Raw genomic sequence first — 17,412 nt, forward strand, 5'->3', positions numbered from 1 at the left:
AGCTGAACAGCAAGGAGCACTTAACAAGGAGAAATAAGTAGGAGTTAGAATCTTGGATAATGTTGTCTAGTGTACTTTTCTTTTTAATATGAGCTCATTTATGGAAATAAGGTAGACTAAGTTATATATCTTCATTTGTCAGGACATCTAATTGGATGGACATGGATTTCATGCACAAGATCGCTTCTTTGTTTCTGTTTTTACAATATTACCGAAAGGAAGTTACTGGTCCTAAAGGCATAGAGTATAGCACTGCTTAAAAAATGGTTTTGCTCCTATGTCAGATGTGAGAACAATATGCAATAGTTCTTTTACTTATTTTTTTTACTTAGTTTTTTACCTACCATAATTTTTGTTCTATAAGACTGACTTTTTCCCTCCCAAAAAGTAAGGGGAAATGTGTGTGCGTCTTATGGAGTGAATATAGGCTGCGCAGCTCTCCCTGAAGCTAGAACAGCAAGAGGGATCACTGCGCAATGATCCCTCTTGCTGTTCTGGCTTCTGAGATTCAGATTATTATTTTTTCTTGTTTCCCTCCTCCAAAAACTAGGTTCGTCTTATTGTCTGGTGCGTCTTTTAGAGCGAAAAATATGATATTTCTTATTATATTTCTTTGTATTTCTTCTCCCTGCCTCCATTTTAGCTGCACAATAATCTGGTGAGTTATTTTAGACCGACTGTGTGTGAGGTGGCCAAGGTCACCACAAAAGCTTCATCGCTGAGTAGGGACTGAAACTCTGATCTCCCGTGTCCTAGTGCCTCACTCTAAGCACTATGGCACATTAAATTAACAAACTAATTTGTATAATTTCCCATCAATATTTGGCAGCCTACATGCATTTGTGTAGGCTGTTGCATTAGTCTTCATACTATGAAGTCCGCATTGTGTGGTTGCTACTTTCATTGTCATATGTGTGTTTTTATTTTTTTGCTTGAAATGTATTTTTTAAATAAATAACTAACATGTATCAACAGTGTAGAACAGCTGCAAAAAAGCTAACCAATTCTAGGCAGCATCAACAGAAATATAGTGTTCAGATCAACGTAATTAATAGCTCCACTGTATTCTGCATTGGTCAACCTTCACATGGAGTAGTGTGTCCAGTTCTGAACACCACCATTTCATAAGAGATTGAGAAGCTGAAACATGTGCAGAGAAAGGAGGTCGATATAGTACGCCACAACAGCAGCAAGAATACTCATTGCAAAGTATTGGAAAACACAAGATTTACCCACCCGGGAAGAATGGCTGATGAAGCTGATGGACTATATGGAACTGGCTGAGATGACTGGCAGAATCCGAGACCAAGGAGAAGAGTCGGTAGAAGAAGAGTGGAAGAAATTTAAAGTTTATCTTCAGAAATATTGCAAAATTGAGGAATGTTAGAAAGATGTTGGGGAAAAAAATTATGTGGTTTTAGCAGAAAGGATATAAAGGATTAAGTAAAAATGAATTGGTGGAAGAGAGAAAGTAAAATTATAATATGTTAAGATAAATTATTAGGATAAAAACAAAGTTGGAAGGATTTGCTGGAATACTTAATTGAATTAGAATACAAAAACGGGAGGCGTGAGGAGGTCACGGAAATAAGTAAATGAAAGACAGGACATGGAAAGACTGAAATGTTTTTAATTGTCTTTTTTATTCTTTTTTGTATTTTCTATCCTTTTTGTGTTTTTTTCTTTTTGTCTTTTTTCATATTTGTAATTTTGTTGAAATCTTAATAAATATTATTTTAAAAAAGAGAGAGAGAGAGAGAGAAAGGAGGTCAATATAATTTGGGGTTTGGATGCCAAGTCTTATGTGGAATAGTTGACAGTTGGGTATGTTTAGCCTGGTGAAGAGGAGACCAAGAGAAGATATAACATCCATCTTCAAATATTTTAAGGACTGTCAAATGGAAAATGGAGCAAACTTGTATTTTCCAGCTCTGTAGAGCAGGACTTGAAGAAATGGATTCAAGTTGCAAGAGTTCATCCAGAAACTTAATGCTTCTGGATATATTTTCTTTCTCAATGTCACACTACATCCAAGTGCCAAACCTGACTCAACAAAATAAATCATGAAATTACAGCTAATAAATATTTCTCAAGCTGTTCCAAACATTATGAGCTGGATGTCTTGGGGACAACTGTGAACCCTGTAATTATCTAAAATTATGCCAATCCTCTCCCTTGCCAAAATGGCATGTATTTTCAGTGACCACTCTCATTAAAAGCAATCATGGTGAACAAAATGTATAAAATATGCCTGAGTTTTTTACACTGCAAGGTGACAGGCTGGACAAGTCGTACTGTTGGGAGCTTTATAGGCCATAGAATATCACCAGTAAACAGCAGAATCTAGGGATGCTATGACTGTTTGCTCTAAATTGGGGGGGAGGGGCATTGTATACAAATGGATTAGGATGCAGTAGGTTTTGAAAGAGAAGGAAAGGATTCACTTTACTGATTGCAATGCTGATTTTGTTGCTATGTCTACTGATTGTATGGTTGGTGTTTCTTCCCCTAACTGACTGCAAGGCTCTTCCCTTTTCTTGCAACATGGGAGATCCCCTCCAGATCCCACATGAATATTATCAGCAAGGTGACCTCATCATTGGCAGTATATTTTCACAATTCTTCTCCTTTTTTGACACTATATCCTTCAAGCAACATCCCAGTTTAAGGTTTATTGAAGATGTCCTGTAAGGAATTTCCTATTTCTCATAAAAACGTTTATGGGCAGGCTATAATAACCCCTTAGGTCAATAATAAAAGAACTCAGGGATATCCACATTTGGTTATACTCAGATTAAACCCACTGAAATTAATGGATTTTAAAAATATCAGTGTGTTAATTTCAGTGGGTCTACTCTGAGTAAAAGCAATTCTTTTCCACATCTACAATTTACCAATTTCATGCTACTTCATATTTCTCTATAGCTTTCACAATATCTGTCTGAACTTATGGTCAGTTATCCTCTTTCTCATGTCATATACACTCTTCTGCTTTGTGTTTTTGGTTCCTGGTATATTTTAAGAATTTATGAAACCATACAGAATTGCTGCTAGTTCTTAAAATTTCTTGTATTTTCCACAAGTGTTGCTTTCAAGTTTCCTTTCACTATCTTATGTACATTCTCAGCATTAAATATAAGCTAAAATGAATTCTGTCTTCACAAAAGGATGATAACTCCTCACTATTTATTGTGGATAGGACTCCAGAAATACAAGTTATGTAACTTATAAATGGTGGCAAACTCTGTCTTTTGCTGTTCCACAGTTAAAAAATATCCTTCCTTTCATTAGGGAACCTATGCATGACAATACTAAAAAATAATTAATATATCCACCTGTTTTTGTTTGAATTCTTCATATTTTTGAAGCTGTGTATACATTGATTCTAAAGTTGCACTTTTTAGGTATGATACCCAAAAACAAATGCTTGTTCCAAAGATTGGGAACTTGCTTTATAAGAATAGCTGACCAACTACACATTTCCAGGGGACAGTGTAAAAATGACAGAATTGCAGACGTTTGGTTTGATTTTATTAAATATGTCCACAAGGAAGAACCTTGTTCCTCACCTCCCTCTGCTTATTAATGAATTTAGTTGATTCATTAATGTGAAGGAAATGCCTTTTCATCCCAAAACTTTGGGACCCCAGGCCTAGTGAAAATAGTTTACACAGCAGAAAGCAGCAAAAACCAGAGAGAAAGTTATGGGAAGTTGTTCTGTTTAATTTAGATACTTAAAATATAACTTTTTTGTTTAATATACTGAAGGTGGCCAGTTTCTGTTTACTGTACTGACCAAAGGTTGTTGACTTGCCCTGTCTGCTTGACACAACTATGAACCTTGTGCTGTGTGCATGGTTAAAATTGGCTGAGGCAGACATATAGCAAAGGTTAAACAGTTATATAACAAATGCAATGCGTGCATGCGCCAGGCTTTGACATAATTTGGTTTATTAATTGCTAGTTATAGAAATGTATAAAAGTCTTAACAATTTCCTTTTTCAGGACAGGACTTTGGGTTTTCACCCGAGGTGCTGTCCTGCTGCACATTTTGGTCTGCCTATTTTAGCATCCTTTGCTATGAATATTCCTTGGTTGTGTTTTTATTCAAGAAACTTCCTACCTGGGAAGAAATTTGGTGAGTGGGATTGGCCACGCACTTGAGAATAATATATGATATTATTCCTCTTTAAGTGTCATCCCACCCATGGCAGTAATGTGTTTTATTTTATTCTGTGTTTAAAAATACCCTTAACCTTTCATTTTCATTGTGTGTTTTATTGTCTGTTGCCTGTTGTTTTTGTTTCTGTTGCTAGCCCAGTTTTTTTTTTAAAAAAACAAGATGTATGACTCTGTGAGAGAAATTTGGGCTTGGAATGCAGTTCATGAGTTCTAGGATACTGATGCGGATGGGATTGTGGCTTATGATTTCATTACAGTGCAGTGACAAAATACTACCAGCATGTCCTGGCCTTGGTGTTTGCAGTGAAGGAGATTAATGAGAATCCCAGGATTTTACCAAATGTTACATTGGGATTCCGTATCTATGACAGCTACTTCAATGAAAAGATGACTTATCAGTCTACCTTGAACCTTCTCTTTAAAGTGAAAACGGTGACCCCCAACTACAGGTGTGATACACCAAATAATGTAATAGCTGTCATTGGGGGTCTTGGCTCTGAAACCTCACTTTACATGGCTACCATCTTAAGCACCTACAAGATTCCTCAGGTATGTATGTGAGGCTTGCAGGGTTTTGCAAAACAAAATTTGTAGTGTAGTTATTGTGGCATATTCTGCCTGATGCTAATTGTAAAGCTCAAGCTGAAAATAAGTTACTGACATTTAGCTCCCTTGAACTTTCTCCAGTGCTCTTGTCGTAAACTGAAAGGGACCGAAATTAAACAACAAATAAAATAAATTAGCAAGATTTATTTAAAGCAAAGCAGATAGATAGATACGTATGTACGCATGCAAACTTAGCAGTGACTTAAATATAAGAATAATTTAGGGTTACATTCAGTTAAGTTTCATTCTGAGTAGCTCCATTGAAAGTAGCTAACATGACTAAGCTAGGAGAATTAATTTTATTGGGTCTACTCCAAGTAAACTGTAGTTGAATATCACCCCTAAGTATAAGCCAGAGTTGCAGATTTAAGAAGATAACAATAATTTATGGAACAATAATTCTACCAATAATCCATATATATGACCAAAATGTGAGTTGCATCCTTCTAAAACTTGCTACTTTATTAAGTTCCTGTCTATACGACTTTTTAATGTAAAGATTGAACAGAGGGGAATTAGAACTACCAATTATAGGTTGCTGAATTTCAGGCCCATGACAAGTACTTTTGTTTATTCCATCAGGCATTTTAAGGTAGTGTAGGGTTTCCTGATAACTTTTAATTTTTTCTTTTCAGCATGGCTTATGTTTTATTTTATTATTTCATAAAATTGATACACCAGTTGATTATAAAAAGCAATCAATCAATCAATCAATCAATCAATCAATCAAACAAACAAATCTCAAAGCAGTTCAGGGGGAAACTAGAGTAAGATGAATCCAGGATCCATGGTATAGGATTCAGAATGGCCTTAATTGAAGATACGTTTAAATAAAACTAGGTGGGAAATGGATGTTAGAAGCAAGAAGAGAAATGGATGCAGAGAGGACAAAATAAATATTTCTCAACTATGTCCTCTCTGAACACACAATTAACCTCTGATCTGGTTTCAGCAATACTTTTTCATCTTTTTTATAGCTCTCCTACTACTTATTTGGACCTGAGAATATGAAAACCCAGTTCCCTTTCATCTATCGCATGGTCCCCAATGAAGGGAATCAGTACCATGGAACTGTTCAATTACTTCTGCATTTCCAGTGGACATGGGTTGGGATTATCACATCAGGCACTGATGAAGGAGAGAATTTTGTTCAGACCTTGGCACCAAAGCTTTCCCAGAATGGCATTTGTTTGGCTTTCACGGAAACAATGCAATCCCAGACAGACTTTTCCAAATTGCTTGATGATGACCAAAGTACAGGGAACATGGCCCACCTTGTTAACAACCCCAGAGCAAAAGCAGTTATTGTATATGCAGCAACTGCACCTGTACTGCATATGATATCTTTGCTGTATCAAATACAAACAGTAAATATGGCAGGGTCATCTCTAGGAAGAGTGTGGATATTGACAGCTGAATGGGACTTCCCAGCACTACAGTTTCACAGAAGCTGGAGTATAGAAGTCTTTCAGGGAGCCTTGTCCTTTGCTGTTCACAGCAATCCAGTAGACAAATTTCCAAAATTTATTCAGTCTTTGAATCCTTATTCACCAAATGGAGACAGTTTTATCAGGGACTTCTGGCAGCAGGCTTTTGTGTGCTTACTTTCAGATTCCCATGTGTCTGAGGAGAATAGTGATGGTTGCACAGGGCAGGAAAAACTGGAGAGTCTTCCTGGAGCAGTTTTTGAAATGAAAATGATTTCCCAAAGCTACAGTATATACAATGCTATCTATGTCTTAGCTCATGCTTTACATGCAATGTACTCATTGAATCTGAAGCACAGAGAAGCGGAACTGCTTTCAAATCCACAACCATGGCAGGTAAGAACTCATTAACCAAAGCATCTCTGTGCTTGAGAGTCATGAAAAGAAGATGTGCATCATTATTTAGTTTGAGCGTTGTGTGAAACCACAACTCTGTAGATCCAGCTTTAACTTCTCAGTTCTCTTTGTCACTATATATTTATAGTGAATTCATGCATTCCGCTTTATCCCAAGCAGTTAAGAACGCTGCACAAAGTGAAATGTTTCCCAGTTCCAAAGCCTCAGTGAACCTTCTTTATTCACAAAAAATTAAATATGTCCTTCTGTATAGATGCTGCCAGTTGGATCTGATGCAGACATAAAGCTTGATGCTGGCAATTCATTATTTGCATCTCAGGAGCTGGTTTTCTTTTTAATGAACACAATTTGTTTACTGCTTGATTATAGAAAAAAAACTCTCTAAACTATTTGCATAAAATATAAAATAGAGGTTTAAAAAAGTTGGCTTTTAAAAATCCAAATATAAATAAAATGAGCAGTTGGATTTTTTCATTAGAAAATAAAGTTACATACTAAAATAATGTCAAAATACAAGTCAGTTAGTTTTAGGTCAAATAATAACATTTTAGAGTTGTCTAGCATGAAAACTCTAGGTCTTATTTGCTTGTAGTGGCTCTGCCAACTCTGGACGGACTACTTTACCTACAAAAAAAATCTTCTATTTTTGTAGAGAAGAAATAAGTTATAGACGTTATCAAAGAGATTCACTGTTTCTTTGATTGATCCATAGAAGAAAGGAAAATGAAGCTGACATCTCTCCTCTCCTGATTCAAATCGGGAACCTTCCATATCAGTTCAAGCTGAATCAGGCTATATTGCAAAGCACTGAGTCAGGGTCTGAACCAAATCTTCACATTGGCATGTACTATCAGTTTCAATATATGTGTTTATATGGTTAAGTTGCCTTATGCGCCTTGAAAGATATAAAGGTGGGATATGGGTATTCATCATGCTCAAAATACCGGATTGGCCTGAATATAAGCCTCACTTCATTTTCCAAATTCTTTTTCCAAATTCTGACAGTGAAAAGTTAAAGTGCGGCTTCAATTCACGACGTTACAAAAATTGGCTTTTGCGATATTGCTGCTGAAGCAGACATAGGATAAAATGGAATGGGTGTGAGTGCCTGCAGAACTTTAAGGGAGAGGCTTATATTCGGGTATTGTCTTTTTTTTTCATTTCCCCCTTTGAATTTTAAAGGTGTGGCGTATATTCGGGTGCTGCTTATATACGGGCCAATATGATAATAAATAAAATAAATGGAGGGATGGAGTAAAAATGGTTGTATTGTTATCCCTGCCCTAATTGTTTTGTAACCTGGTTTACCTCTTCAATTTTAGTTTCATTCATTCTTAGTTTATATTCAATGGATAATAAATAAAGTTGGATGAAGAACACAAAAAACATATTTTTTCTAATTCTATAATTTTAAAAAGCTGTCTTTACCTCTTTGATTATAGCTGCATCCTTTCTTGAGGAGAATCTCTTTTAACAACAGTGCTGGGGACCAGGTATCTTTGGATGAGAAAGGTGAATTAGAAAGTGGATTTGATATTATGAACTGGCTTACTTTCCCAAATAGATCCTTCCTCAGGGTGAAGGTAGGGAGGATAGATCCATGGGCAAGCAGAGAGTTCACCGTTAATGAGGAGATCATCACATGGCACAACATGTTTAACCAGGTAGGACCTGGCTTTTGATTTAAGGTTATGAAAAGACACTGATTTATATTCTAGAATGAATCCTTAATTTATACATTTATACATCCCCACAGGGATGGGTGCAGAGGGAGAAACTATATCTAGGCCATACCACTAATGTTTCTTTCTTCTGCCCGGTTTAAACATTAATCTGCCGTAGTATAAAGTTCCATGCACACATTTAGATGTATATATTCAAGCACATTTTCTCTTGAAATAAACATTTGAAAATGTAGTTTAAGATTTCCATTCATAGCATAAAATTTAGTCTTTAGCATTTTGTGCAATGAGCATTGTAGGACCACTTTGTTTGACCCAGAAAGGATGATCTTATTTTGCATGCAAGATATGCTTCCCAGCTTTCTCCCATGCCATTATTTTGGTGGTGTGTATCAGTTACAAGATTTATCTTGTATCTGTAGCACAGTGATGAAACTCAATCTGTTTCAGAGGTGCTCAACTCAACACCCTTTCCCAATTCAAGCATTTGTGAAGGCATTAAAAATGACATGCTTTTTCAGCACCCGAGTTCACAGTGATGCAGGAAATCTGGAGTTATAATCCAATTCCATACACCTTCAGTCTGGGCATGTGAGAACTTTATCCAAATAACCCTCTTTTTCTTGTAATTCATGCAGTACCAATATGCTGCTAACCCCTAATATGTACTAGCCTTTTACTTCCTCTCAGTGGGTGATGCTGTGGTCTAAACTACTGAGCCTCTTGGGCTTGCCAATCAGAAGGTTGGTAGTTCGAATCCCCACAACAGAGTGAGCTTCCGTTGCTCGGTTCCAGCTCCTGTCAACCTAGTAGTTGGAAAGCATGCCAGTGCAAGTAGATAAATAGGTACCACTGTGGCAGGAAGGTAAACGGTGTTTCTGTGTGCTCTGGTTTCCAACATGGTGTTTTGTTGTGCCAGAAACTGTTTAGCCACATGACCCAGAAGCTGTCCACGGACAAACGCCGGCCCCCTCGGCCAGTAAAGCGAGATGAGCGCCGTAACCCCAGAGTCGTCTGGACTTAACTGTCAGGGGTCCCTTTACCTTTACCTCAAACTGTACATGGGTACTTTTTCCCTAGATGACCCTCTTTGCCTTGCAATTCAGGTAGTCCAAATCTGCTGCTAACCCCTACAATGACTAGTCTTTTACTTCCTCTCTATTATAAATAGGTGCTGCCTTTTTCCATGTGTAATAACATGTGCCAGCCAGGTTCTGTTAGAAAAAAGAAGGAGGGGGAGCCATTTTGCTGCTATGATTGTGAAGCATGTCCAGAAGGGAAGATTTCTAATCCAAAAGGCAAGTATTTGCCGAATTGTCAAATGATATACCTCTGACTTCCATTGGCTCATTTAGCTTTGCACTGATTTAAATGACAAAGCTGACAATGTTAAAGATGGGTATTTTATAGGCCTAACAACACACATTATAAAAAAAACTAATTCATTGGATGCAGAATGCAAAAAGAAGCATCACACATGTTGTCTTTCTCACAGTCTCTATGAAATAAACTTATGGCCAGTATGTGTTTTCCAAGATTATGTTCAGATTGTTGCCTATGTGCTAAATTCTTTGACTGAGGTGTCAACATGGCTTTTACTTCCTAGAAATGGACAATTGTATGACATGTCCAGAAGATCAGTATCCAAATGAAGACCAAGATGGATGTCTCCCCAAGATATTACACTTTCTATCTTACGGTGAAAATTTGAGTATCAGTTTAGCTTTCCTGGCATTTACATTTTCTGTGATCACAGCTTTGGTGCTAAAAATATTCATTAAATACCAGAAAACTCCCATTGTCAAAGCCAACAATCGTGGCCTCACGTTTACTCTGCTCATCGCCCTTCTGCTTTGTTTCCTCTGCTCCTTGCTGTTCTTTGGAAGACCTCAGACAGTGACCTGCCTTCTAAGGCAAACAGCTTTTGGCATCATCTTCACCGTGGCTGTTTCATGTGTGTTGGCAAAAACCATCACTGTGATTTTGGCATTCATGGCTACAAGGCCAGGATCCAGGATGAGGAACTGGGTGGGGAAAAGACTGGCAGCTTCTATTGTTTTCTCCTGTTCCCTCATTCAAGGAGCTCTTTGTACTGTGTGGCTCCTTACTGCTACTCCATTCCCAAATTTGGACATGAATACTTTGGCTAAAGAAATTGTGGTTGAATGTAATGAAGGGTCTGTCCCTATGTTTTATTCTGTTCTTGGGTACCTGGGATTTCTGGCTCTTGTCAGCTTTGCTGTGGCTTTTCTTGCTAGGGAATTGCCCAGTACTTTTAATGAAGCCAAGTTCATCACTTTCAGCATGTTGGTGTTTTGCAGTGTGTGGGTCTCTTTTGTGCCAACTTACCTGAGCACAAAGGGAAAATACATGGTGGCTGTGGAGATCTTCTCCATCTTAGCCTCTAGTGCTGGATTATTAGCTTGCATCTTTTTTCCAAAATGCTATATAATTTTACTGAGACCTGAGCTGAACAGCAAGGAGCACTTAACAAGGAGAAATAAGTAGGAGTTAGAATCCAGTGTACTTTCTTTGAAACATGAGGTGCCTGGTGGACAAAAAGTAGCCTAAGTCACTTGTCTTCATTTGTCAGGAAACCTAAGTGGTTAGACATGGGCTTCATGCACAAAATTACTTCTTTATTATGCAAATTACACCCTTCCTTCCAGTGCCCACGAAATGTCCCAAAGGAAGATAGTGACCCCAAAGGCAGAGTATAGCACTGTTGGCAGAATGCAGCTGCTCTGATGTCAGATGTGATAACAATATGTTAGGCCGTAATATTTATTGAGTGAAAGAGTGTGGGATTTTATTGTTTTATTTCTTATTATATATCTTCAATTATTCTGATTATAGTTATCAAAGGAGCTCAAGGTAGTTCACACACTTCTCCCCCTCTCCATGTTATCATCACAACTACCCTTTGGGATAGTTCAGGCAGAGAGTGAGAGTAGCACAAGCTTCATGGCTGAGTCGGGAATGAAACTCTGATCTCCCATGTCCTAGTGCATTACTCTAGGCACTAACTAAATAAAGTGAACTAAATAAGTGAAATAATTTCCCATAAATATTTGTCATCATGCATACATTTGTATAGGCTATTGCATTAGTCTGCATACTGTGGTGTTGGTGTTGTGTGGTTGTATCTTCTATTGTCAAATGTGTGGTTGGTTCTTTATTTGTAAATTACAAATAAATTATATACTTTTAAATAAATAACTGAAAAGAAGGTAAATAGGATTTCAACTGTCTTATTGATGACAGGCCACAATGTATTTATAATGTATTTATAATGCAGCTGGATTATTTTATATGCCCCAGTGTATCTTAGATTTATAAATACCCTTTTAAAATAAATTTTATTTTCAGGTTTCAATTTAACAGCAATTATCTTCCTTTACATTTTTATCCCTCATTTTGACTCTCCCCTCCCACTCCTTCTCTGGTAATAATACTGCACCTCCCTCTTAACATCTTTTTAATAATCATTCTATGTACTTTACCCCCAAATCACCTTTTAACTACTTGGTTTTATACCAATCCTGGTAATGTATTTAATTGTTTACAATACTTCTTTAAATCATCTACATAACTTCCCCATTCTTTACTCAAGAGTCTTCCTTCTTGAGTTCTTATTCTTCCCATAAGTTTTGCCATTTCTGAGCACTCCATTAATTCTGCAAGCCACTTGTTTGGGATGGTATCTTCCTTCCATCTCTGTTCATGAAGCATCCTAGCAGCTGTGGTTGCATACATAAAGATTCTTCTGGTCTTTTGATGTGCAGTGTCCTATAATAGATATATAGATACTCAATCTAGTTGAAGTGTGCATGGAACAAGGAATTGATGGGATGCTCATGAAATTTGCAGATTACACCAAACTGGGAGGGATACAAAATACGTCAGAAGATACAATCAGGATTCAAAATGTGGCAGATGAAAGTGATGGACTATATGGAACTGGTGGAAATGACTGGCAGAATCCGTGACCAAGGTGAAGAGTTGGTGGAAGAAGATTGGAAAAAATTTAAAGTTTATCTACAGAAACATTGTAAAATTAAGGAATGTTAGAAGGATGTTGGAATGAAGTAATGTGGTTTTAGCAGAAATGATATAAAGAATTAGGTAAAAATTGATTTTTTAATTGGTGAAAGACGAGAATGTAAAATTACAGTATATTAAGATAAATTATTAGGATAAAAACAAAGCTGGAAAGGATTTGCTGAAATATCTAATTGAACTAGAATACAAAAAAGGGAGGTGTGAGGAGGTCAAGGAAATAAGCAAAGGAAAGAAAGTTATGTAAAAGTTTGAGCTGTTTTTCCTTTTCTAACTGTATTTTTTCTGTATTTTTTGTTTTGTTTCTAATTTTCTTTTTGTAATCTTTAAAACTTGAATAAATATTATTTTTAAAAAACCAAACACAATCAGGATTCAAAATGACCTCGACAGACTGGGCCATCACTTACAAAATGAATTTCATTAGGGGCCAATATAAATCAGTACATTTAGACAGGAAAGACTCTCCTCCCTGGAAGAGAGGGGAGTGGTTGTGGGCGGGAGCCTGAGCTCCGCCCCTAGCAGGGGGCATCAGCCCCTGCCTCTTCCTCTCACCTGGCTGGTGCCCACGCCCCTCAGCAGGCACCCAACCAGGTGCCTCCAAGGGGGCGTTTACAGCAGCCTTTTGCTGCAGCGCCAGCCTCTCCCCGGCCTCATTCTTCTCCGTCGTCCCGTCGCGAGTCACCCACCCTCCTCTCCCTTTGAGCTCAGGGCTTAGTCCATTGGCCTTGCTATGGACCTTAGGTTGGTCACCCTGGTTGTCCAGGGGGCCTGGTAGGAGTTTTTCCATTTGGCATTTGGCATTTTGGTTTTTTCGCCTACCTCATAGCAATCGTCACAACTTTTGTGGTATTGGTGGGTAGGTTAGGCATTGGAATAATGTGTTGTGGTGTGTCGAAGGGCTAGGTGTGGCCATCGCCTATGCCTTCAATTTTTGGGTATTCTGTTAAAGGAATCTGGCGGTCGTGTATTCTGTCCAATGCCTGCTTGGCGGGAGGCCATGGCACGACCCTCGGTGACATCAGGGGAGAGCCTATAGTTGGATTAGCATCAACAGGCTCCACCTACTGGTGAATAAACCCATTTGTTTTAGACATCCAATGCCTAAGACAATACCTTTTCACTGCTGTAATCAATAAAGTTGTGGCCTTTTCTTGCCCATTAACCTTATATCACGTGTCCTTGCGTATTCATTTCACATTGCGGGGGTCGGGTCCTCGAACCACAACAATCAGATGCACAATACTGGACTGCATTAACAGAAGTATAGTGCCCTGATCAGGGGAAGAAACAATACACTTGTATTCTGCCTTGATCAGACCATACCTGGAGTGCTATGTCCAGTTCTGGCTGCCACAATTTATGAAGGACATTGAAAAGCTGGAATGTGTGCAGAGAAGGGTGACCAAGATGATTAAGGGTCTGGAAACCAAGCCTTAAGCACTGTTCAGCAGTGAAGAAGAAAAGAATTTCATCATTTTAAAGCAGAGTAATGCAACCATAACAGTAGCAGAGGACAGGTCATTCTTTTTGCCAGCAAAAGGGCTTTCCTGCCTATTGTCATAGCCACCACTGTTGTGTTGCGGCTTTGAACATTTTGCAGAGTGCCCTTGCAAGTAGCTATGGAGCCTGCAGAATGCCTCACAGAATCAGTGACTTAATAAGCAAGTCCCCTGGCCTTGTATGAATCTCAGAGCTGATTCTCAGGAGGTGATTATTGAGGGGCTCCATCCACTACAAGAGGGAGAGAGGAATGGAAGGAACCCTCCTCATCACATGCCATTTGTGAAGCACCATGCTGGCTACCATAGTGCTGGTGCAGACAAATTGGTGGCAGATCTAGTTTCCAAGGAGTGTATCTCCCCTCCTTCCCACTATCTGGGAGGAATGGCACTGCTGCTGCTCTCTTGCCATGTGCTACCTGCCACTTACCCAGGGAATCATGATGGTGAGGAGTGGCATGCCACCCTGAGGCCACTACCCCACCTTGCCTCATGGGCAGGCAAGTCCTGTTGTAACAGGAACAGAGGGAAGCAGCTCAATGAAAGAACAATCTGTGAACACATGTAAATCATCATGTGTAATTTCTGGTATCTCTTTTAAAAAAAGAAACAGGTGCTGAGCTGAAAAAAAAAAACACCTCTTATAGCTCTCAGAGAGTCAAAGACAGCCACACTAGAAGGCCCTGTACAGATAAAAATTGCTGTCATCACCACTTGAGGACAATGGGGTACTACTGAGAATGAGGTGGCATTTTTGTGTGTAGCTGTTTCAGGTTATAACTGATCATGCATTCTTTGGGTCATCTGAGTGTCCTCCATTTTCTTTTCACATTTGACATTATATTGTGTAACAGTTCCTTTCTAAACTGTATTACTAATGAGAATGAGCATCATAATTACAAACTTGACAATGCCTTGGATAGGAGATTATCTACAATCACGTATAATGGTAACAATCTCACTGTGGCAGCAGTACCAAATAAACCTGAGAATGGTTGCAGTTCAGCTATGCTGCCTCTTCACAGGAGTAATCACATCCTGATAGGGAATGATGATATAAACCATAAATTATAAGGCTGGAAATATGAAGTCATCATGAAAACCCTAATGTAATTCACATTGCCAGAAGAAATTTCTAAATTTATATAAGAAGCACCACAGTGTAGAACACAGTAAACAAGCCTAGGCCTGTATTGCGATCTCTACCCTAATCATACCCACCCCCTCAATGGCAGGAATGAGGAACCTGTGGCCCTCCCAATATTACTGGACTACAACTCCCATCATCCTTCCCCATTGACCACGCTTTCTGGGGATTAAAGGAATGAGGGTCCAATAACATCTGCAGAGCTACAAGTTTCCTATCCCTGCTTTATAAATCAATCCCCAGAACTAATGCTTCTGGATATAGTTTCTTTCACAATGTCACTAATTCCAAGTGTTGCAGCTGACTAAATGAACAAAAATTGTTAGATCACAGCTAATAATAATAATAATAATTTATTATTTATACCCCACCCATCTGGCTCGGTTTCCCTAGCCACTTTGGGCGGCTTCCAACAAAGTATTCAAATACAGTGGTCTGTTAAACAATAAAAGCTTCCCTAAAGAAATTCTTCAGTTCTTCTGTTCTCTATGAGTGGAATGCCTTGGGAACCTAATTGTGAACCCTGTAATTATCTAAAATTATGGCAATCTTCTTCCTTGCCAAAGATGACATGTATTTTCAGTGACTATTCTCATAAAAAGGAATCATGGTGAAAACAGGTACAAAACACACCTGTGTTTTTCAGACTGCAGGGGGATAGGCTGGACAAGCAGTGCTGTTCAGAGTTTTATATGATACAAAGTGTCACCATTGACCAGTAGAATATAGAGACATAGTGACTGTGTGTTTTAAATGTGGGAACACTGTATACTAAAGAATTAGGTTGGAGCAGTGGATTTTGTTACAGAAGAAAAAGATTCATGCTTACAGTTGTAATGCTGATCTTGTTGGTGTGCCTATTGATCGTATGGTTGGTATTTCTTCCCCTAACTGATTCCAAGGCACTTCCCTTTACTTGCAACATGAGAGATCCCCTCCAGATCCCACATGAGTATTATCAGCAAGGTGACCTCATCATTGGCAGTATATTTTCACAATTCTTCTCCTTTTTTGACACTATATCCTTCAAGCAACACCCCAATTTAATGTTTATTGAAGATGTCATGTAAGGAAATTATCATTTTACTCCCCAAAATATTCGTGGTCACACTATAATAATCGGATAGGTAGATAACAGAAAGACTGTGAATGTCCAGGTTTGGTTATACTCAGATAAGAATCACTGGAATCAATGCATTTGAGATACTTTAAATCCAGTGGGTCTACTGCGAGTATAAACAGCTGTTTAGGAGATCTACAGTCTACCAATTTCTTTGCCATTCACATTTCTCTATGGATTTCTAAATATCCACCTGACCTTCTTATCAGCTATACTCTGTTATATGTCATACACTGTTCTTTTTTGTTTGCTTTTCTTCCATGTATATTTCAAGAATATATGGCATGACAAAACATTACTTTTAGTTCTTTTCATTTCTGGAAATTTTGTTGTCTTTTATACAATCTGATTTTTAATATGAACATGGAGGCATAATGACTGAATGTTGCTTTGACACAATTCAACTTTCACAAAAGTCTGGTTGTGGGAGATTGGATTAAATGACCATCAGGGTACCTTCCATCTCTACAATTCTTTGAGTCTAACTGTACTTCCTTCCACATCAGACAAATGAAGCATCTTGCAATATTTATACATAATCAAAAGCAGTTAAGAACACCCTAAATATTTTTGTTTAAATTCTTCATGTTTTTGAAACTTTGATTCTAAAGCGGTATCTTTTACTGATGTGCATGTTAAATATCAGGTGCCTGTGTAAGAACAATGTAGACTTGACAAGCAGTTCATGTGATCTAGAATGTTGTTGTTGTCAGAATCATCCATAAACAGTAGGGTAATTCACAACATAAATATGAATGTGATATGATGCAATGTGCCATATGCTTTCATTACAGTGCAGTGACAAAATATTATCAGCATGTCCTAGCATTGGTGTTTGCAGTGAATGAGATTAATGAGGATCCCAAGGTCTTATCAAATGTTACATTAGGATTTAATATCTATGACAGCTACTTCAATAAAAAGATGACCTACCAGACTACCATGAACCTTCTTTTTAAAGTGAAAGAAATGGTACCCAACTACAAGTGTGATACAAAGAAGAATCTGATAGCTGTCATTGGGGGACTTGACTCTGAAACCTCCCTTTGCATGTCTACCATCTTAAGCACCTATAAGATTCCTCAGGTATGTATGCGAGGCATGGAGAAGCTTCTGAGGGAAAATAGAGTGCCAGGGGTGGGACGACTCACGGTGGTATATCTTGCCTAATGATACTTGGAATATACAAGTACCACACACATAGGGTGGTAGACAATTTTGTCTACCTGGGTTCCACCATAACCCATAACCTCTTAATCAATGCTGATCT

At 38.2% G+C, this 17,412-nt stretch overlaps 1 protein-coding gene across 1 annotated transcript; it reads left to right on the forward strand.

Moving 5' to 3' along the window:
- Positions 1 to 2,544: 2,544 nt before the first annotated feature.
- LOC310830803 (vomeronasal type-2 receptor 26-like) lies at positions 2,545 to 10,822 on the forward strand (the record flags this gene model as incomplete). Its single annotated transcript, XM_083710641.1, has 5 exons — positions 2,545 to 2,687; positions 4,440 to 4,731; positions 5,766 to 6,611; positions 8,075 to 8,144; positions 9,921 to 10,822. 5 exons carry the CDS (start codon positions 2,545 to 2,547, stop codon positions 10,820 to 10,822), a joined length of 2,253 nt encoding a protein of 750 aa, XP_083566767.1.
- Between the last annotated feature and the right edge of the window lie 6,590 nt (positions 10,823 to 17,412).

Source organism: Podarcis gaigeae (assembly GCF_964106915.1).
Source record: "Podarcis gaigeae genome assembly, chromosome: 13".
Taxonomy (NCBI): domain Eukaryota; kingdom Metazoa; phylum Chordata; class Lepidosauria; order Squamata; family Lacertidae; genus Podarcis; species Podarcis gaigeae.